The 23,008-nt window shown below is 40.3% G+C and overlaps 1 protein-coding gene across 1 annotated transcript in view; it reads left to right on the top strand.

Annotated features, from left to right (window-relative positions):
• The first annotated feature begins 1,589 nt into the window (after positions 1-1,589).
• The window catches only part of DAPP1 (dual adaptor of phosphotyrosine and 3-phosphoinositides 1), a 53,358-nt gene continuing 31,939 nt past the window's right edge, over positions 1,590-23,008 (top strand). Inside the window, exons 1-2 of the mRNA XM_032261533.1 lie at positions 1,590-1,803; positions 20,116-20,238. Of these exons, the coding sequence (XP_032117424.1) occupies positions 1,703-1,803; positions 20,116-20,238 (224 nt within the window). The 5' untranslated portion in view covers positions 1,590-1,702. The remainder of the gene's footprint in view (positions 1,804-20,115; positions 20,239-23,008) is intronic.

Below are 23,008 nucleotides of genomic sequence, written 5' to 3'. Positions count from 1 at the left end.
AAGGGTTCTAGGGCTCTAGAAAAGGAACAGGAACTCTAGGGCCAAGGCTGTCCCCTGTCGCTGCAGTGTGCATGTTGAATACCTCCCTGGCCTGCTGGCCTCTCTGTTCAAGTGGGCCCTGTCCTCCTCTGTGAACGAACTGTAGCCAAAAGAGTTTTAAGTGCTTACACATGTCTTATCAGAAGTAAGTCTCCTGCAGGCTGCCTCTCGACACTCAGGAATTTCTCACTGGCAACCATTGTTACCCAGGGTCTCACCGATCCTGGGAGAACAGTGGTAATAAGGAGGAACGTGAAGGATGGAACCATGCAAGGCGCCAGCAGCCTCTAGTCCTTTAGGAACAGCTCCGCTGTGCTGCTGGTCCTCGGGCCACACTGTTAGAACCAGCTACGGAGCACCTTGGTGAGTGCTGAGTGAGTCAAAGAGTAGCGATAGGAAGAGAGAGAGAGAGAAAGGGAGAGAGAGAGAGACAGACCCGTAGGTACGTAGAAAAGGCAGGTAGCAACGTATGTTCTTGACTCATCTGATACTGCACTTTGTCCTACTTCTCAGGGATTCAGTCACTGCCATTTCTCTTTAGCATTTCCGGCAGACAGAATCTACACATGAATCTGGGCACAAAGCCATTCAGGTGTGAGTAAGCCCATGAAGAAATTGGCACTCAAAGACTCCAGGAGTTCAGGCCGGGCGCAGTGGCTCACGCTTGTAATCCTAGCACTTTGGGAGGCCAAGATTGGCGGATCACCTGAGGTCAGGAATTCAAGACCAGACTGGCCAACATGGTGAAACCTCATCTCTACAAAAATACAACAATTAGCTGGGTGGGCTAATTGAGGACCAGCAGTAACAGCAGGTGCCTGTAATCCCAGCTACTCAGGAGGCTGAGGCAGGAGAATCGCTTGAACCTGGGAAGCGGAGGTTGCAGTGACCCCATATTTAGCCATTGCACTCCAGCCTGGGTGACAGAGCGAGACTCCATCTCAAAAAAAAAAAAAAAAGACTCCAGGAGTTCCAATATGCCCCATTAGGTGGGTACCAGAACGGCCCCTTGTAACTTTTCCTGCCTTCTTCTCTCTTAATCCTTCTCCCATGGAGGAAAAAATAATTGTCCCTGAATCATCCCTCTTCGAAGCATCAAGGATATATTAGAAGGTCTGGGTAACTAAACAGAAATATTGCGAAAGTGCTAAAACACCAAACTTTAGGGGTCAAACTTGTGGTTTGATTCTGTTTTTTTCCCCCCACTCTAAGGTTGTTCCTGATATAGAAGCTTCCTCAGTGTTCCCTGTGTTGGTGTGTAAGACAGAACAAAGGTGGGGTGAAAGAGTGCACGCATTCTCCCCTACAAACCAGAGGCTGCTAGCATTGCGGAGAAGTTAGGGTTTGGCCTCACACAAGCGGTTTGCACTGTTGTCCAGTCCCAGGTGGGGTGGTCGGATGTTTTTGATGGCGACCGCCTGTTGCGTGATGCAGGCTGGGTGTCCTCAGAGGTAACTACCTAAGTTTGCATACTTCCTGACTGACAGCACACTCCTGCCAGTGCCTCCAGGCCAGGGTGGTGGTGTTGGTGGGAGGAGTAAGCGACCGAGTTTCACTTCCTTGCCTTGGAGACTCAGAGCCACAGCAGGCTGCTGTCTCACAGAGCAAGAGGGTATCAGGAGCAGCCAAGTTGTCTCCCTCTCTGCGTCTGTGAAGAGCGCGAATGGGCAGAGCAGAACTTCTAGAAGGGAAGATGAGCACCCAGGATCCCTCAGATCTGTGGAGCAGATCCGATGGAGAAGCTGAGCTGCTCCAGGACTTGGGGTAAGGGAGCAGATCTTTCAAAGTGCCTGGTGGGTGGACGTTGACTCGGTGCTCCCTCCTGCATGCTCACTTTGATTAATGACTATCTTCAGTGCCTCGTTGCCCTTTGCCACCTCAACCTTCTATTTTTTTCCACTTTATTCATTTGTATCTATTGGGTATCTTCCTGTTTGGGTCTAATCCCACTGGAAAAGCATGCATTATTTTTCTAGACTTGAAAACAAGTAGGTTGAGAAAATGGGAAAAAAAATCAAATGTTGGACATTCTTTGAGAACAGGGACAGATTGGGATGTAGGAGTTGATGTTGCCTGCTTCCTTGATGTTGCTCTGGTTTATGAATAAATGTGCTGTTCAAGAGTTTCCAGCACTGACCCAGGAACAGTAAAAGGACTGCATTGCTGGTAAGATAAACAGAAAGCCTACCCTACATTCTGTGTAAGGGAGAGGGACTTTTTCAAAAGACAGAGAATGAGGAAGTTTCTGCAACAGTCTCGTTTATGTGTTCCTTTCTCCTGATACTGCATATGTGAGCTTTTATATTGCGTGTATGTCCAGAGGGGCAACTTTGAGCCTTTAAATACCAACAATTTAGGAAGAGGATAAAATGTCTGCTTCAGACGGGTAAGTATAGGTAGGTGGAGTCACTGGAGTTCTGTCTTTAAGAAGGGACCCAGATGAGACAACTTATCCGGATATTTGATAAAAGAAGCAAGTATTACACAAGAGGGGAACAGGGGATTTCCTAGAGAAACTGAGCCTTCTGCCTAAGGCACTGGGAATATCCCCAGGAGGGTGGCTTTAACACCTGTGCAAGAGGAGAGGCAAAACCTATACCTTCTGTGTGGATAAATAGCTCTAAATCTTCATAACAATCCAATGACATAGGAGCTGTTGTCATCTTCATCTTATGAAGGATGAAAACAGGCACCAAACAGGTTTGAATAACTTGCTTGCTAGTCACACATCAATTACACAGCAAAGCTTGGAGTCCAACCTGCCACAAGCTATGTCCTTAACCAGAGAAAAACCAAAATAGAGTTGAAATCTCTCCATGTTAAGGATGCAGAGATTGTATCTTTTTAATGCTGTATTACTGTAAAAGTTTATCAATAATTCCTGTCTTTAGATTATAAAACTGAAATATCAGAATTGAACTCTACCTTCATTTGACAAATCAGATGAAACACCTGAAATTTCCATTACAGAAAACTCCTCTTGCTGGGAAGCCAGAGCTCTAGAATCTCTCTATCCCTCTAGATTGAATCCCCAAACAGAAGAGGTAAAAGGCCCTTCTGTGAGCATCCAACACAGGTGTCACCAAGTCCAAACATTAAAGCTGAATTGTGGCCCTCTGTAGCTTACTGAATCATTAAGCTGCAGTGCTTTACATGTTCTGTTATCTGTATTCCCAACCCACTGTAAAAGAAAACCCCAAAGAAGAAGACAGAGGAATGTATTCAGTTCTGGTCCTTTAGTTAAACAAACAGTCCTTGAACCCAGAGTCTGTGGTTGAGTACTGTGGGACACACTTAGATGACAAAGATGAACTAGATGTTGTTTCTGTGCCCCGCCATGATGCCAATAGCAAGAAGCAACCATAAGTGAACCCCATGGGGGGAATAGGACTGTGTCTTTCCTCCAGGTGTAAAGAATAGACATTCACTACAAAACCAAGTCCCCCACTTCCCTGCAAAAAAGGGGGTACATTCATTTCCAGATTTCCCTATTTCAGAAGGCCTGAACATTTATTAAACCTGAGGATGAGTTCTTAGTAATTGCAACCTGGAGTTATCTGGGAACACTGCAGTCCTGGTTCTTGACCTTGGCTGTCCTCGGGAACAACCCAAGGAGTTTAAAAAAAAAAAAAATTTCTGACACCCAAACCACAGACTTGACAAATGATTTCAGTATCTCTGGGGGTGGGTGTTTTCTTGTTAAACTCTCCAAGTAATTACAAAGTGAGACCCTAGGTTGACTATTATTGCATAGACTATATATCTACCAAAAGCATGAGATAAATGTGGCTTTATTTTTCATGTTAATTCTGCTGGGTGTGTACTTGAATCTTAAAATTACTAATAAATGTTGATATTTTGTTTGTTGGTTTAGGGGCATTTCAATTAGTACCTTTATTGAGGCATATTTTTCATATCATAAAATTAACCCATTTGAAGTGTACAATTCAATACTTTTGACTAACTTTGCAAGTGATACAACCATCACCATCAATCAGTTTTAAGATATTTCTGTTCTCCCAAAAAGAACCCTCAGGGGTATGACTTATTTAAGCACACTCAATAGTGTGCTGGAAAAACACCTGGGGTGAGGTGGGGCTGAAGAAAGCCCTGATTTCTAGAACTTGCCTAGTTCCCTGGTATAAATGCTCCCGCTATAGACAATTTCAAGCTGCCAACAATTTAACATCATTGAATTGAAAATTTAACAAGCAGCTTGTGCCGGTACTTCCCCCGGCAGCGCCTCACTGATACACTTTTTATAGGTACAATTTGAGAACTCTTGACAACGACTCGTTGCCTCTGCAGAATACGGAACATAACTCTAACATAATACTGACGTTTTTTTTGAACACCTAACCACTGGTGAGGTAGAATCTCTATCAAACCTTCTGATTAATTTGTTTCCAAAAACCTCCATAAAAATAGAATGATTTAATATAATTGATAGATAAAAGGTGGCTGGTTTTGACTTAATTTTTTAAGTATTTTAAGAGATTGAGTACTTAGATAAATCATTGTTTATATTTTTGATAAACATAAACAGATAAGTTAGTGGTTAAATTACAGAAATATCAGAAGTCTTTATTTTTGGGTCTCTGTTTTTTCAGGCTCTGGAATGTATAAATCCTGTACATTGAGCCCTGAACTGCAGCAAATCCATCACTTCCCTTTCCAGGGCGTATACAACTTGCTCAGCGTACAGGCTGATTATTTTATAAAATACCCAAATACAGTAACACAGTGCTTTTCCATGTCCCATTTATAGAATGTCAGCCTAAAAACATTAATTTTCTTTCATCTAAAATACATTAATGTGCGCAAAAGCAAAGGAGAAGTAAAACCATCTTAAATTGTTGCTCAGCATCACTGACACTTTGCAGAGGAGGGTACGAGCTTGGGGGAAAAGAGCTGTGGGGAGGGCGAGAAGTGAGGGGTGTGGAGAGCTAGGGGAGGTGAAGGAGGTGGACCAGGAATCAGAGGTGGGTCAGGCTGTTTCCTGCTTGCAAAATGAAGAGATGGCAAAATAAAACAAGTAGTAAATACTAGACACATCACCTAAGTAACAAACTGGTATAGAACAGCTAGTTAAATGATTTAAAATTTCAGCAATTCTTTGGCTCTAGCAAAGGTTACTATAAGATAATGTAGGAATAGCATAGCTATATATAAGTATAAATGCAAAAGAAATAACATAAAATGAAAATATTTTAGGTTACTTTAAAATTAAATATTCAAATGATCTAGTCAGTCATAACTCCAAGTGAGAAATATAATCATTCTCTTTTTTATACGCTTTCTCAAATCTCAAATTGTATAAGAAGGTGCCAGTATTTGGCTGGGTTGGCCAGTGCCAAAGGACTAGATTCTAAGCTCTGAATATTTAAATAAATTAATAACTAATTCTTCATTTCTATGCCCCTTACTCTTCATATATGAGAGAAGATTAGAGTAGATCACAGAGCAGCAAACCTTTTTTTATAAAGCGCTCGATAATAAACGTTTTAGGCTTCGCAGGCCTTACAACCTCTGCCTAAACTACTCACATCTGCCATTGTTGTGCAAAAACTACCAAAGAACACATAAAGAAATGACCATGATGGTGTTCAAACAAAATTTATTTACATACTGAAATGTGAATTTCGTATAACTTTTATGAGTCACAAAATATTCTCCTATTTCCCCCAAGCACTTCAAAATGTACAGCCATTCTTGGCTCCTAAGCCATACTAAAACAGGTATCTGGCAGGAATTGATCCTCAGTTGGTGGTTTGCTGACCCAAGGAATAAATGATAATAAACAAAATGAGACAGGCTTTTTGTGGACACTAGTTCTGGTCTTCAAAAGGCACTGATATTCCAGCTTTACATAGGAAGAGACTCAAGAGCAGAAAAATCAGGTTGCCTACAGTCTCGGAGTGTCTGTGTTCAAAACTAATGCTGACTTCACAAACCAGGTTGTTTCCCTGCTGTGATAGTCCTAATTGACTGACCACCTACTATGTGCCAGCACCATGTCACTCACGTGCATTATGCCATTTAGCCTTCACAGTAACACTTTCAATACGATGTCATCATACTCCTTTCACAGATAAAAGGTGACTTCAATAAATTTATTATACTAATTATACTTCAATAAGTATACAATCTAGGTCACAGACTTTGTAAGTAGTGGAGCTGAGAGACACACCTAGGAACTTACCCCAGAGCTTTCCACTGCGTGGTGCTGTTTTGTAGAGCCCACTGGTAGAAGATAGACATTCTAATAATGGCAATTAGTAATTATTGGATGCTTATCATGTGCCAGGCTCTAGTTTAAGCCCTTTGCCTATGTAAACCTATTTAATTCACACACTGCTATGTGGTGGATATTGTTAGTAATTGTCATCCCCATTTACAGATGAGAAAAGTAAAGAGTTTTAATCGCATGCTCGGGATTCCATCCTAACGTACCTTCAAATCCAAGAGCTTTTGCTCCAGAGCCTTCATGCTTGACCACTAATGCAACCTCCTGGCTTGCGTCAAATTTCTCTCATCTTATTATACTAGTACATGTTCTTAGTGCTTAATATGAACTGACAGAAGCAAAGAAAATGCTGTGATTATAACAAAGTTTACTATAAAAGACATTATTCTTTCTGTTCCTCACATAATATACATGCACATGCACACAAAGCCAGGCCAGTATCCGAGTTATCAGAGCATTATTGAATTTTGTGTAGATTTCATTTTCAGGACTAGAAAAATTTATTCAGCTAAGGGACGTAAAGTCAAAATTTCAGTGGAACCTGTTTACAGAGGTATGACGCCAACTAGAGCAATACAGCTTGTTCCTCTTCTGTGCACAATTCTGTAATCTTGGATTCTAAAAACAGAAGGTGGTTCTTCTGTGGTTGTATAATTAGTATGTAACTAGTGTACAGTTCCATCTCTTCTTAACTGAAGTGAATTTCCTCTTCAGTTGCGGTGTTTTGCTGTTCCTCTGAAGGGCGACTTCCTTCTACTTACAAGTGGAAATCTGTCCCACAGATTGTCCACGTTGGGTGGAGTCGCTTTGTTTCATCCATTCACTTTCTATTCAGTCATAGATCTATCTGTTGAACGATGACGTCAAGCAAGGCAGCATAGAGGTAACTACAGAAAAAGAAGGCCTGGCTCTGCAGAGATGGAGGTTTCATATGTATGTGGAGTTAGAATGCAGTGCTGTGTGGGCTGAGGGCTGTAACAGTGTCTAGGTGAAACAACCTCATATGGAAGGCTATCTCCTCTACATTGGAAGTGGAGAAGATGGCCTTGGAACTGATATGACTTTTGTCAATTGAAGTTAGAAAAGGTGACATTTTCTACAGAGAAGATGGCATGAATAAATGAGTGAAGGTACCAAAATATACAAGGATTCAGAACTGAAAAAGGGCTCAGATCCACCCCATCCCCAGGACCCATCTGGTTCGTCAGCGTTCAGATGGTCTGGCTCTGGCCTGTATCTCCATCAGTCTCGTTCTATGAGAAGCTTCCACCTGGCTTTTCTCTTGTAATTCTGCTTTCATGACCATACTCTTGGACATTTTTTAAAGCCTGTGTTAATTTCTGGCTCCCACCAACTCCCCTAGAGGATAAACTCCTATGCTGACCCCATAGACTTCTGGCTCCTACTCCCTCATAGAGACCTGCCTCTACCAGGAGCCCAGTGCACGCTGCCGGGCCTTATTGGTGTTCCTTGCTTACCTCAGCCTTCTCCACGGTCATGCTCCCCCTGACCCTGCCCACTAGCATGTGCTCCCATTATCTGTTGTTATACTTTCTTTATTTAAAAAATATTTATAACTTTAAAAAGCATAAAAGCAATCACTTGTTTTGCTAACAGTATAATGTTCATGTAAAAGAATGTCACTTTTTAGAGATGCATGTTGAATTATTTAGGGTTAAAGTGTCAGGATATCTGTAATTTACCTTAAAACTATTCATCAAAAGATTCCAAATTAAACATTGTATTAAAAATGTGGCAGAAGGTTAAAAATTATTCTGCCTAAAATATGAATATTATTTAAATGCAGGTAACATTTATGCTATTTTTCTACTTTCCAGTATATCTGAAATTATTTATAATAAATTGTGAAAAATAATGATAATATATATTAATTAAAAATTAGAGAAATAAAGAGAAGCATCAAAATATAAAGAAAAGCACTAAAATATCAGCCATGTTCTACCACCTAAAATAACATTGTTCATCTTGATTCCAGTTTCTATAGTTTTTTTTCTGTACACACACACACACACACAGAGAGAGAGAGAGAGAGAGAGATTGAATTGTAGTCATATTTTGTGTATAATTTTGCTTTTGCTTTTTGGTAGGACATTTCTCCATCCTCTGCTTCTCAATCTGTCTCAAAGTCGGCTCCAGGCCAGCCTGTTTCCCTCTGTGAACATGTGGATATTTAGGTTGGTCTAGATTCCAGAAGGCCTAAAATAGATTTGGTCAATGAACAATGTGGACTCACTGAAGGTTTGTAGGAATGTGGAATTACACAGTCATCATGTTTTGTTTTTAGGTAGATTAATGCGGTAGTTCAGCATGATGGGTGGCAATGGGGCTAGAGCCAAGACAATTAATTAGTGAGGCAGTTTGCAGGGTGGTGAGTAGGAAACTAGAAATGCTGACCTGGGAATCGCCAGGAAGGAACAAGGGTAGAATTCAGTAATTCCACTGAGCTAAGCAAAGTAAGTGATTCACATCAAAACAAAACCGGTTCTACTGATTTTGTGTACAAAGAAATTTTGAAAACCTTAATGTCTCACAAATATATTATAACTCATCATTTTGCTTTATCACTATAAAATTCTAAATGTTCCTGGGTTTCAGGTTATTCTCCTAGAGCGCTGACTTATACTAGTTTGATTGTATGTTCAGGGTTGATTCACCAGTTAATCTTAGAGTCATTTTGCAGATGTCACTCCTGAGTTATTAAGAGGTTTAGCCACCTTCTTTAGGCTAGAGCACAGTAAACTCCTTTCAATGGTGAACTCCTTACGAGCAGGACAGTGCATTATTCATCTTTGCCTTCTCCATCTGAACATACCACTTAATAAAGAGCAGATATTTAATTGTTTGTTGAATTGCCCCATGTGGAGTAAAGGCTAAGACCAGAACACAAGGCTCCTGACTTCAGCCAGTGAGCTTTCCACTGCACCAACGCTGATGATGTACTTGCATTCATCATATTCAGACTCACTCAGTCCCCTTATGTCCAGTGGTTTTCATTGGTGGAATAAACTGACGTTGGTTAGAGGTATCATCTGAACTGTGGAATGCAGAAGAGACAATTAATGAAACAAGAATCTCCTTGTATTTTTTTTTACAGACCCTAAAGTTCTTGTAACTGAAGCTTCCTGAATGTAACTTTCTCTGACTCCTATACTAGCCCACAATGGTAGGTTGTCAATAGCAACCACAGTTCGAAGCCAATACCCTGAACCAGCACTTTATAAGAGTAACCATACTCCACCCACAATAAAGCTTGATTTTATTTGAAGATGAGCCCTCCTAAGAGAACCTCTGATTTTCATTTCCTGCCTAGTCATTCTAGGCGTTTTCAAGTTCAATCCATGAAGTGTTTTTTCCAATCCAAATAAAATGTTCCCTGAGCCTCAATTACTGGGGAGCAACGGTGCTCTTTCGATCTTGCAGCCGTTCCTGCACTGTGAAGGCGTCCCTGGGGACTGAAGAGAAGGCTCTCAGCAGAGTGAGGTGCAGTTTTTACCCCTCCCGCAAGTAGTGGCTCTGCCCCTCAGGTCTGTTCAAGTCTGACTTCCCTGGATAACTTGGTCCAGCTGGGTCAGGCTCTGTGGATTTCTGTTTATTTTTAAAGATGCATCTTTATCTTTCTTTGTTTTCTCTGCCCCTGTCTCCTGGATCACTCTTTGGGTCTGTATGTGTGTTCCCTAAGTCTCTGTCCCCATGTGCTTCCGGCTGTGTGGGCTGGCGGGTCTACCGTGGTCTCCTGAGTTTCGTGTCTCTATATTTCTAGCTGTCTGTCTGCAGCTCTTTGACTTTCTTGTCTCTGAGTCTTTGTACCACTCTGTGTCTGAATCTCTAAGTCTCCATGTCTGTCTGTCTCTGTGTTTTCATCTTCCAGAGCTTCTTGCTTAATTTCTCAGACTCCTTCAAGAACAGCTTTCTCCTGGTTTCTAACTCCTACAGAATTGCCTCCTCCTTTCAATTTTCATTTCCATTAGCTGAGCCTTGACTCCCACCAGAAAACTTGGGACCTGCCTTTACTTCATGGATCAATGAGATATTCACATACTCTGTCATCATTCAGGTCTCTTTTCTAAAGCCTGGGGCAGCTGGCCTTACCGTTTATCTCTACTCTTAGCTCATGTAAACATGGGCATTTAGAAGAGTAATTTTAAAAATATAGCCATGCTGGTTCCATCACAGACCTCCCTATTGGAGAGACTCTGGGGAATCTTTCTTTGGCCTCCCCTGTATATCACACTACACCTGTCTGAGACTGTGTAAGAACTTCCAAAATCCTTTATATGGCCTCCGCCTGGTTCTCTCTGTTTGAACAGTATCCATTGCTATTATCAATGGAAAATTAAGCCCACACTTGTGAACATGTGACTTGACAGGCTTGTGTGGGCAACGCCCTCTGTCTTAGGTATGTTACAGCCTGATTCTAATATAAAGTGCAGCACTGGTAGCTCTTAAGTTACACAAGGCAGTCTCTTATCCTAAACCCGTGATTTCTAATGGTATAGAGGGCCAAACATTTTATCTTTCACAAAATCAAAGTTATCTAGCACCAACTCTATGAACAAATACGCATGAATGAAATCAGCAGCCAAGCAATCCCATGGAATAGTTCAAGTGGTAAGAACAGATTAACCTTTAGAGTGTGAATGACTAATAGATTCATCTTATGTTCTATCACCATTGTGTTCAGAAAGATTGTGAGGCTAAGTATAGGCTCAGCAAGAAAGACACATCAATTAGCTGTGCTATGCATGACCTTAGAGAAGGGGTGTGGCACATATGTTATCCATTTGTCATCTTTAGTCTACATACTTTAGAGGGGTGTCAGTGTCATACAGAAATGAGAACAACTTTGAAGAAATAAGAGAACATTTTCCAGAGAAGAATGCTTCTGTTGGCTGTTCAACTCCAGGGCATTTTGGCTGCTTTCACACAATCAGGAATTTTTGTTCTCACTTTGGGTTGAAATGTATGTCCTCTTTATAATTCTCATGGGACAGACTTGAGGTTCTATTTCTTGTATCATTTCCAGGCAGGGAAAAATATATCATTAAATATGTGAATTATCTGTAGATATGAATTACTAAGAAACTTTGTCATCAAGAAATATACAATCTAAATGGAAGTGTGGCCTGTGTTTTAAAGTGCAAGATTGCTTTCCATGTCCACCAGTTCGTCCAGAGTTCTTTTGCATCACCCCCCAACAGGGACCCTGTGCTCCAGCTAGGCATTTGGTTGCCCATATACACTAAGCACACGTCACCGCCAATGCCTTTGCTTATGTCATTTCTCCTCTCGGAATGCCTCTCACTGCCTAATGAATTCTGTATTCATTCTTCAAGCTGCAGTTTATCATATTCCCCCTCCATGAAGTTTTCCCTGATCATTTCAGCCCACTTTGAGCTCCCTTTCCTATGCTATAATATTTACTGTCCATATCACTAAGATAGCAGCTGTTTGGTGATTCTTCTATGTTAACCTGCAGATCCTTCTCTTTTCCATTTTGTTGGTACTGAAAAGTCACTTAGTTCTTTGCTATGCCCTTCTCTCCAGATGCCAAATTCTGTGAACTCAAACTGTTCACATTATTGAAGTGAATTAAAGTTTTCAGGCCCAAGAGTCCTTCCCGTGCATGCTCCTTAAACTCTATACTGCATAACAATCACGTGAGACTTAGCAGGTTAAGGGCGGGGCCTGAGGTTGTGTGTGGTCCAAGTTGGCTGCTCATTAGCATCCCTTTTCACTTGGTATTTCCCAGTAATAAAAAATTTCTTATTGCACTTGATTATAAAACCATCACTCTTATAAGTGCAGATGAGGAAAATGACCTAATTGAAAGTTTTAATCAACTGTAAGTTCAGTGTGAATCAGCTACATGATGCAATTGTGAAGAAACTAATGCAATCTCAGCCTGCTTTATAAGGAAGCTCCTGTGCTGCTTGTTTTGCAGGTCAGAGCTTAATGTTAAAGTAGATTTTTTAAGTTTGAAATGTTTTCAGAGGAGATGAGGTCTCTGGGTGATAAGGTCCCTGGATAATAAAGGAACTGACAGCCTGTCATAAAAGGAAAAGTTGAAGATGATGGAAAGAAAGAAGAAAGTACATTCTAAATGCTTTCAACTCTTTCTATAAGTATCATCTATGTAATTCCAAGAAGTAGCTCTGAAACCATCTGCTGAAAGCCATCTATACAGCAAAAAATGGCAATTCAGTGTAGCCCAAGAGTTCTGACCATGAATTATGAAAATATGGAACTCAGTACTGTACAAGTACTTGGGCAGTACTTCCTGTCATTAGCAATGATAGGTACTTCCCTATCATTAGCAATACATAGTATTCCCTATCATTAGCAATACACAGGCAAAGATTGGATAAGAGTAATATTAGAGTTTAGAAACTATTCAAACACTGCAGTTGCTCATTTCTGACAAGATTCCAGGTGATGCTGATGCTGTTGGTCCATACTTTGAGTAGCAAAGCTTTGCATTGTTGTTCAAACACCAGGAAAAACTCATTAATAGGCTTAAAGTGAATTTAATGGGTCACATCAATGTTCATTAAAAATAAAGAGAAAAGAAAATATTAAGTAAATAGCATATAGAAAGATAAGTGTTACGTCCTATAACTTTTTGTTTTTTGTGTGTGTTTGTGATATATGTATGTTTATATAAATACAGAGTGACATAAAATGTATTTTATTCTGTGAGTCACTTCAAAAAATGTAAAAGTCTCTCCTTTAAAGGACAGAACAAATGAGGTATAAATGTAGATTAGTAAATTAAAACAATAAAACTCAAGGGATAAGAAACTGTGAAGTTTCCACTATTCAAGAGCAATTTTCCAGAAGATTCTAACTCAAAAAGGCCTGAGAATGAAAGGAAAGGAGACCGAACTGAGGACCAGCTTTCTCAGTCTAGCCTGTCTGCATTCTTTGTGGCTGAGTTTATTTTCTGTATCTTACTAAGAGGCAGCTATGAAAATTCTTTAGTGGGCGGGTATTTCCTAGTTTTTTACTGTATCATGGAAAGGATAATACCACAGTTTCCTGCAAAGTGAATTGCTGGTTTTCATAATCTTAAAAACCCAGTACAAATATTCTTTTGGAGCCTGATCAGTCTTTGCTCTGTTGATTCTGTTAGCCTTAAGACATGATTATGACAATGTGTGAACCTTGGGGAAAATGGAGACTATAATATTGCTTCTAACGTACATAGGAGTTTCTTGCTCTTTTTTTGCATCGTCAGGGAAAATGAGATCAGAAGATTTTTTTTTTTTAATTTCAGGAAAATGAACCTATTCCCAGCTGCATAAAAGTGTATTCCTAGCACCTTGCGCAATGTCTAGCATATTCATAATGTACTGTTTAATTTTCTAGCTTTTTTCTGTAAAAATTAAAGAATTGTATAAAAAGTTTATAAAAGAAGAAAATTGTTCCAATATATGAAAATAAGAAGGTTTTCTGGCCGAGCACAGTGGCTCATGCCTGTAATCCCAGCACTTTAGGAAGCTGAGGTTGGTGGATCACCTGAGGTCAGAAGTTCGATACCAGCCTGGCAAATATGGTGAAGCCCTGTCTCTGCTAAAAATACAAAAATTAGCTGAGTGTGGTGGCACGTGCCTATAATTCCAGTTACTCGGGAGGCTGAGGCAGGAGAATTGCTTAAACCCAGGAGGTGGAGGTTGTAATAAGCCAAAACCATGCCATTGCACTCCAGCCTGGTTGACAAGAGTGAAACTCCATTAAAAAAAAAAAAAGTTTTTTCTCTAGGCATTCTTACTAGTCACCTTGATGGATGAGAAAACTGAGGTTGTTACTTGCCAGGGGGTCACATAGAAAATAAGTTAAAAATTGTTGCAGCAGAAGGACTACCTGAGGAAACTACCAGAAACAAATCACCAACAACTATAAAACCTTCATTACCAACGTCACATTGAGAAGCTGAAAACAGCTTTTCTATACTGTCGGGAATTTTTTTAAAGTGTTCTAGATGAAAGACTGAATTATCATTCCATTCCCTCTATAGAAAATTATATTATTAAATTATTATTATATGAAGAGACAATCAAATGCCAGACAGCAAAAATATAAGAAAAAAATTATAAGGTTCTATTCAACAGTTAATTAATAAAAATAAGTTATTTTCTCAGTTTTGTAATGTTTGTGATATTTTTCAGTTTTTTAAATTTGTAATTTGTGATTTCTCATTTTAAATAAATATTCTTTTCTATTTTATAATTTTGTATAACTTTTCTTAAGGACACCTCCAGATTTTATAAGCTTCAGACCATTGAAATCTGCCTCTTATCCCTAATAATTGGAATATTCAAATTTTTAAAAATTGAATATCGTTCTGGCCAGGCACATGGCTCATACCTGTAATCCCAGCACTTTGGGAGGCCAAGCCAGGCAGATCACCTGAGGTCAGGAGTTTGAGACCAGCCTGGCCAACATGATGAAACCCCATCTCTACTAAAAATACAAAAATACCCAGGCGTGGTGGCGCAAGCCTGTAGCCTCAGCTACTAGGGGTATTGAGGCACGAAAGTCACTTTAATCTGGGAGGCGGAGGTTGCAATGAGCCAAGATGGTGCCACTGCACTCCAGCCTGAGCGACAGAGCCAGATTCCATCTAGGAAAAAAAAAAATTGAATATAGTTCTAATTATAGGAACTTTAAGGTCTGTGCAGCTATGATTTTATGTAATGAGCTATTGGATATGCATATTAAGCCGCAAGAGGCTTTATAAACGTCAGACAAGGAACTGTCAGTATCCAGTGCCACATATACAGCCTCAGTGTCCTCCAGCTTCATCTCTCACCATGCCCAACTGCTGTCCTTCGTCATTCTCTTTGAATTCTCACATTACTGCATGGTGTTCTGATTCTCATACACGCCTGGCATTTTCTCGCTTCTAGGCCTTTGCTGCTGCCCTTCCTGCCCATGTTATATCTCCCTGAACAGTTGCGGCTCCAAACCTCACCAGACTTTTAATGGGAAGAAACCAAACTCTCTTTTCCTCTCTCCTTTTCTCTCTCTCTTTCTCTCTCTCTCTCTTTCTTTCTCTCTCTTTCTCTCTCTCTCTCTCAATCTTCACCTAAGTGCCTAGGCCAGTCCAAGCACTCAATAAACAGTAGCTGAATAAATGAAAGAATAAGGCAAATTATTAATGGGGTTATTTCTGGATGTTGGATTAAGGAAAAAATTAGCATTTTTCTTTTTTTCTAATTAAATTTGTAGTTAATCAATTTATATAGAAACTATTTTTTTTTTTTTTAGAAATAAGCTATATTAGAAAAATTTGATGGAGCTTAAGTCTCCTTTGTTGACAACAATTCTGGTTCTTTTGAATTGGTTCCTTCCTTAAAGTCCCCTTTGAACCAATTCTGCTTCCTTCTACAAAGAGAATCATACTTATGAATTTGGTATATAATTTTTAAACTCTTATTTTATGTTTTTACATGCCTTAATATGTATGTGTATTTGTGTTGTTGCCTTTTTATAGGGGAGCATGCTAAAATTAAGCAGTATCATTTGGTGCCTGCAACTAGTTCCTCTAACTTTACAATATATTTGGGGATGTATCAGCTTTGGTGTATGTGTGTATATATACACATCTTCAGGGATTCTCAGTGGGGGGTATAACTGACATCATGAACAAGACAATTCTTGATTGTTCAAAACTGTATGATGGTAGGATGTTAAGCATCCCTGGAGCCCTCTGAGAAAATAAAAATAGCACGCCATTTCCCTGCCCTCATTACCTGGCAACCAAAAATATGCTCACAGCTTTTCAAATACTTCTGGTTAACTTTTTACATAATCTCATCCTTTTGGCACTCAGCTTTATTTATCATCTCCATATTTGTGGACATTTAAGATGGCTCTAGATTTTTAACTCTCACTAACAATTCTGCAGTGAACATCCTTGTTCATATTTCCTTCTGCTCATGTGTCGGTGTTTCACTAGGCGGAAAGTAGAAGCGGAATCACTGGTCATATGTGCAGGTTCAGCCACACCCTATGTGCAGATTCCCCTCCAACTCAGACCCTTATCAACAACAGACAATAATGGCCATTGCCCAAATTCTCCAATACTTAATACTATCTAACCCTTTCATTATAACCAATCTGGTGGATAAAGAAAAATATCACATTATTGTTTTAATTTGCATTTCTCTGGTTAATAGCAAGATTATTTATTTGAAACACATCTTTCCTCTTCTCTAAAACACTTACACTTTCGCTTCTTTACATGTATATATTTTAATTTTTACTACATATGCTTTATAATCAGAATAAAAGGTAATAGACACAAGAAATAAAACCATTATCTTTCAAGGCTATACAGATGTTGGCTCATTCATGGAACCTGCTTTTGATCCTTCTTGTTAGAACACCCCTTGGGTATTTTATTCTGTCTTGGATATAGTTTGCAATCTATTTGTCTTATCCTCCTGACTAGATTAATGGCTTCTTGCCACCCAGTCTGGAGTTTTTCCATTTGTGTTCCCTTTGACCTGCCTAGCATAATGCCTTGCACAGATCTGAAGCAATGATTGAAGGCAGAAAAGGTTGATTATGGGAAAACTACTAACTTAACTCTATTTTTAACTTTTATGGACACAGTCTTGAATCATCCTTATCAAAGGTAGACATAGTTCTACAAAGGATACACAATGTCATTAGGATATATGTTCATTCCCCTAGAAGAAATGCTTATCAAAATGTTCCAGAAAATGAAAGCTTAACTCAATTAAAAGGGGAAATTTAGGTTTTTGTGGAAAAGCTATTTGGGGAATGAGAATCCTTATTGCACCACTGACATCATGGCATGTAGGCGGCTGCCTGGAAAGCTCTATCCTGGGCTTGCCCAGGCCCTGGAGTCTGTAAAATCCTGAAAAGGCAATACTGACTCAAGCAAAGCTGCCACCAAGGAATTGCACTCTCCAAGAATTTTCCAGACTGCAGCACAATGTGATTCTTCTTGCATTATACTCAAGTATTTCTTATGTATTTGTGGTATTTAGTTATTATTTTTAAAATTATGATTAAAACATTCTTAGTAAAAACTGTTATCAGGCTATAATTAAATGTCAGAAGAATTCTATAGATGCTTTAAACACACACTTCCAATTCTATTGAAAATAATCCAAAGGAATGTCCAAATCCTTTAAATGTTTTGGAATTTTGTGAATCAAATATTGGTTTAAACAAGCAATCTGGCTCAAATTGAACCTTATGCCAAAGTATTTATTATAAAATTAATTATTGGCAAAATACATCTACGTTTTTGTGACCTTGTGGCAATTTCACATATCAAAAAGAATTAGAATTTTAGCTTCAGTTGAACTTGAAGTTTATTATTGCTTCACTTATAATTTTCTAATTGTTCTTTGAAAGCATTTTGTAGTGAACAGATTTAAACTTGTCTGGCAATCAGTTCAATGAATGGAGCTGCTTTGGGTAAACAGCTCTCTGATTATTTTCATAAAATGTTTCATGCCATTGCTTTCAGCTAGCAAATATATTATTAATACAGGATGAAAGCATCTCTGCCCCAAAGATAAAATATGCTAAGAAACATGCATTAGGAAATGCAAATTTAGAAAACAGGTATCTTGGAGACCTATGTAGAAATTTCCTTCCACAGATGCACTTACGCTCACTCTTTATTACTCAGGCCAAAATTTTATGCCACAGAGATGTCACAGTGGATACCAGTGTGGTTCGTGACAACAAGATCCCTTACTGCCAGAACAGGGCTATTCCTCAAAACCTTTGTACACTATACACACCTCTCTAATACCATTTAGTTCATCACACTGACATTATTAGTATAATTGCCTGTCTCTCTTTGATCTTCACTGACCTGAACTGTGGACCCTAGCAGTCAGCAACTGCCTCTGCTACCCAGCTTTCTGTTATCTGATCTAAATAAAAAGTAACCAAAAATTATATCTGAGCAATAAGAAAATCATGCCACAGAGGGTAAATTGAAAGTTATGGCTTTGTGGATCTCAGTGGCTTCCTGGTAGCAATTAACACCTACTAAGCGCTGCTTTAGTCGCCAGGCGTATGGAGCACGTCACCCACGTTAATGTGTGCAGGACTCACAACTGGCCTATGAGGTATGCCTATTATTCATGCTATTTTAAACATGAGGAATCAAAACTCAGATTGGCTAAGTCACGTGTTCAAGGCCATACAGATAGTAAGAGGTACCACCTGGACTGGGACCCAGGCAAAGCAACCCCAGAGGCACAATCTTAATCATCACGTTGCACATTTCCATGACATTGCTTAAAAGAATGAATGACCTGACATTAGTGAAAAGAAAGATGGTGCAGAGCAATATACCTAAAAAATAAAAATAATAAATAATGCTCATATGTTTGTAGAATCAGGAGTGGAGGTACACACCCAATCCCAGGTGCGTACACTATCTCTTAAGAGGAGTACAGGAAAATGGTACCATGGTGTCCTTGGGAAAGGAGCAGGGAGCCTGAGGGCCAAGGATGAGGAAAACACGTTTCGCCATGTCTCCTTTTGGACAATTTGGATTTTTTTTTTAACCCTATATACATATTACCTTTCCTAAAACACAAAGATCAATTTGAATTTCCTTGGGCACTCCCTAGTTCTTCAGATATTTTTCTGGCTGAAACAATACTTGATGGTGTTTACTTCGCACTATAACACATCTGGGTTCCTTCCAGCCAGCTTCTTTTCACTCATGACAATAGAGTTTAGTATTAAAGCTCCGAGGTCTCCCCATGAAAAGGTACCACACTTGAAAAAGGGTGCAAGAGACCAAAACACGGAGGAGGAAATTGGCCAAAGCCTATTCTTATGGCATTTTGACTTGGACTTTAAAAAACAATTCTGATTAGAAAACAATACTGTGTGAGTTTGCTGGGGCTGCTGTAACAAAGCTCCACAGACCGGGCAGCTGACTATCAGAAATCGATTGCCTCAGTTCTGAAGGCTCAAAGTCGAAAATCCAGGTGTCAACAAGGTCAGTTCTTTCTGAGGGCCGTGAGGGAGAGTCTGTTCCAGGCCTCTTCCCGTGGCTTGCAAGTGACTGTCATGTTTATGTGGTGTTCCCCCCTATGCAAGTCTCTCTCCTAATTTTCTCTTTTTATAAGAGGACACCAGTCATATTAAATTAAGGTCCACCCTAATGACCTCATTTTTTTTTTTTTTTTTTTTTTTTTGAGATGGAGTTTCACTCTGTTTCCATGCTGGAGTGCAGTGGCATGACCTCAGCTCACTGCAACCTCCGTCACCCCAGGTTCAAGTGATTTTCCTGCCTCAGCTTCCTGAGTAGCCAGGATTACAGGTGCCCGCCACCATGCCCAGCTAATTTCTGTGTTTTTAGTGGAGGTGGAGGTTTCACCATGTTGGCCAGGCTGGTCTCAAGTTCCCGACCTCAGGTGATCCCACCCTCCTCGGCCTCCCAAAGTGCTGGGATTACAGGCATGAGCCACCGCGCCCGGCCATGACCTCTTTGAACTTGGTAAAGACAGTTTCCAAACAAGGTCACATTCTGAGGTACTGGGAGGTTAGCACTTCAACATAAGAACTTTCAGGACACAATTCAACCCACGTCACACTACTGTTCGTCAACTCTGTGCTCTCCTTTCGGCCCCACTCAGTGATTTCCTTGTCCTGATGTTGGGGCTGAGAGTTGTTGGGTCTCTGGGCTAATCTTGAGGAATATTGCTAGATAATATTTACAAGGAAAAGCCAGTGTGGTGGCGAGGGGGGTGCTTATGCCATGGTTTGGCTGAGTGAAAGCACTGTTCTCTCTTTTCTAGGTGGTATCACGGCAGCCTCACACGCCATGCAGCCGAAGCACTTCTCCTCTCAAATGGATGTGACGGCAGCTACCTTCTGAGAGACAGCAATGAGACCAGCGGGCTGTACTCTCTCTCTGTGAGGTAAGGTGCCTAAGGGCTCTGTGACTGCAGCATGGGCTCCTCTGTCAGTTACTGACTTTATCATCACTCAAACTGCCAGATAGCAAAACTTCCCAGTTCCTGTTGGACCACCAGGTTAAAGGATTCCAAACTCTAAATAATGAGAGTGAAAAACATTCCTGCTCCGTTCATTAGCAGGAGAAAAAGTATTAGAGCTGGAGGAGACATGAGGCATTATTTGATACAAACCTTTCACGAGCTGATGAGGAATCTGCAACCCAAAGTGGCGATGTCTGGTACCCTAAAAATCAACAATAGAAACAGAGCCAGAATCTAAATTCCTATAACCTGGCTTAGTGCCCTTTCCACTATTCCTTGATGTCTCTGTAAATTGAGAATGATTTATGACTGTACAACTTTCATAGTCACAATCTCAAGCAGGAAATATGCAACTTTAAAATTTTTCCTGTAGTGGGCTAACTATTCTTACTGAGGCTCCATTTCTCCCAAATGGTAAGAAAGTTAATCCGGTCCCCGCCGGGTTTATCCAGCCAAATGCAGTCATTGTCCAGTCTTTTAGGGTTTTTCCTCCCCACCACACACCCCCTTCTTCCTGGCTGGCACCCCAGATCAGACAGGCTGATGGAGCTTCTGGTAGTCAGGGGAGCTGGCGGGTTCTCAGTCAGGATCTGACACTCTGGCTTCTACTGACAGGTGGCAAGTTTTCTTGGGTTCTTAGGCACTTCTCCATGGATTAGGCAGGGATGTGAGGACTCCATGAAATTTCCCTCAGGCACCTACCCATTAAACCTAAATTGTTACTGTGTTACTGTTCTGATGGCACCTTCATATACCCCGGAGAGTCACTCTTCCTTTCAGAGTGCAGTCCTTCAAGTTAATCTGGCCTCAGAGGCTCTCTCACCTCTTTCTCACTCTACACGGCCACTTTTGGTCACTAATTCAGTAGCAGCATTCACACTCTCTGGGCTCCAGTCCTTGCTTCTATATTCATTTTCTATGCTGCATAACAAATTATCTACAACTTAGGGACTTAAAGCAATGTAAGTGATTATCTCACAGTTTCTGGCTGGATTCTCTGTCCAGGGTCCTACCAGGCTGAAATAAATTGCTGGAGAAGGTTGTGGCTCTTAACAGGTGTTTAGTGTCTTCTTCCTTCATTTTCTCCTTTCCTCTTCATTCTTTTTCACCCATTCCCTTGCTACCGTAGAACTGAGGTCCTCATTTTCCATTAAGCTGTCAATCAGGGGCCATTCTCAACTCCTAGAGGCCACCCACGGTTCTTTGCCACATGACCCCAGGGATGTTTACCACATGGGTGTTTGCTTTCTTACATGGCAACTAGAACACATCTCCCTGACTTTTTCTTCTGTGAGTAACCAGAGAAAACTCTCTGTTTTACAGGCTCATGTGATTAGTTCAGGCCGATCCAGATAATATCCATCTTTTAACATTAGCTGATTTGGGACTTTAATGACCTGCAAAATCCCTTCCCAGTAGCATCTAGTTTTTGATTGAATTGTTGAGATAAAGTGTGTGTACTCCAGGGGCTGGGATTTGGGACCATCTTAGAATGCTGCCATTCTTAAAAACCTGCACAGCTCCCATTCTTGGAACAGTGAAAATCTACAGGCCTACTTGAAGTGGGTGTGAGAAATAGCTAGAGGTTAATGGGGCAAGTAGGGGTCACAGAGAAAAAAGAGCACATTCATTAACATTTCTCATGTCACCCTGCTATATTTTGTTTGTGAATTTTCTGAATAACATAGATGAAAAAATTATTAATCCAAGATGGAATTCTGTTTGAGTGGCAACAAGAATTGTGCTTTCTCTGCTCAACAGCAAATGTTAAAAGTTCATCTAATGGTTAAGTTGTAGATCCTTTATTGCATTGATCAGAGGTCCCCAACCTTTTTGGCACCAGGAACGAATTTCATAGAAGACAATTTTTCCACGAACTGGGGCAGCAGAGTACGGTTTTGGGATGATTCAAGTGCATTACATTTATTGTCCATTTTATTTATGTTATTATTACATTGTAATGTATAAGGAAATAATTATATATATTTCATCTACATAAAAATTAAAGAATAAATTATTGATTTTCATAAGAAGCACTTGAGAATGCTTAAAAAAAACTAGTAACAGAGGTGACAAAAACCACAGACTAATTCAGGAGAATGACTATTTTTATTCTCTTATTTGTTCACTCTTTTAATGATGACTATTAGAAAGCATTTATTTTGCACCAGCCACTTTGGTAAGTGCTGTAGAATAGTGGTCCCCAACCTTTGTGGCACCAGGGACTGGTTTTGTAGAAAATGGGTGTTCAGGATGAAACTGTTCCACCTCAGATCATCAGGCATTAGATTCTCATGAGGAGCACGCAACATAGATCCCCCACATGTGCAGTTCACAGTAGGGTTCAGGCTCCTCCCGAGGCTCTAATGCCACCACTGATCTGACAGGAGGCGAAGCTCAGGCAGTAATGCTTGCTCACCCACTGCTCACCTGCTGTGTGGCCTCGTTCCTAACAGGTACTGGTCCACAGCCCCAGGGAGGATGACCCCTGTTGTAGAAGATTCAAAGACCCTATTTTGGGAAATTGTAGCCTCACAGAGCCAAAAAGACCACATACAAGTAACATACTACAAAGTGGAGGTTGATAAATAACATAAAAGAAAGCAAGATAAGTGCTTAGGTCGCTCAGAAGAGAAAAAGCAGTGAACTTAAGCTGAAATTACCATGTAATACTTGACAGAGGAGGTGGTAC

Source organism: Sapajus apella, unplaced genomic scaffold, assembly GCF_009761245.1.
Source record: "Sapajus apella isolate SASKATOON/1434 unplaced genomic scaffold, GSC_monkey_1.0 scaffold124, whole genome shotgun sequence".
NCBI classification, from domain to species: Eukaryota; Metazoa; Chordata; class Mammalia; order Primates; family Cebidae; genus Sapajus; species Sapajus apella.
Note: the sequence above shows the minus strand (reverse complement) of the source record. Positions and strands in the feature narration are given on the sequence as shown.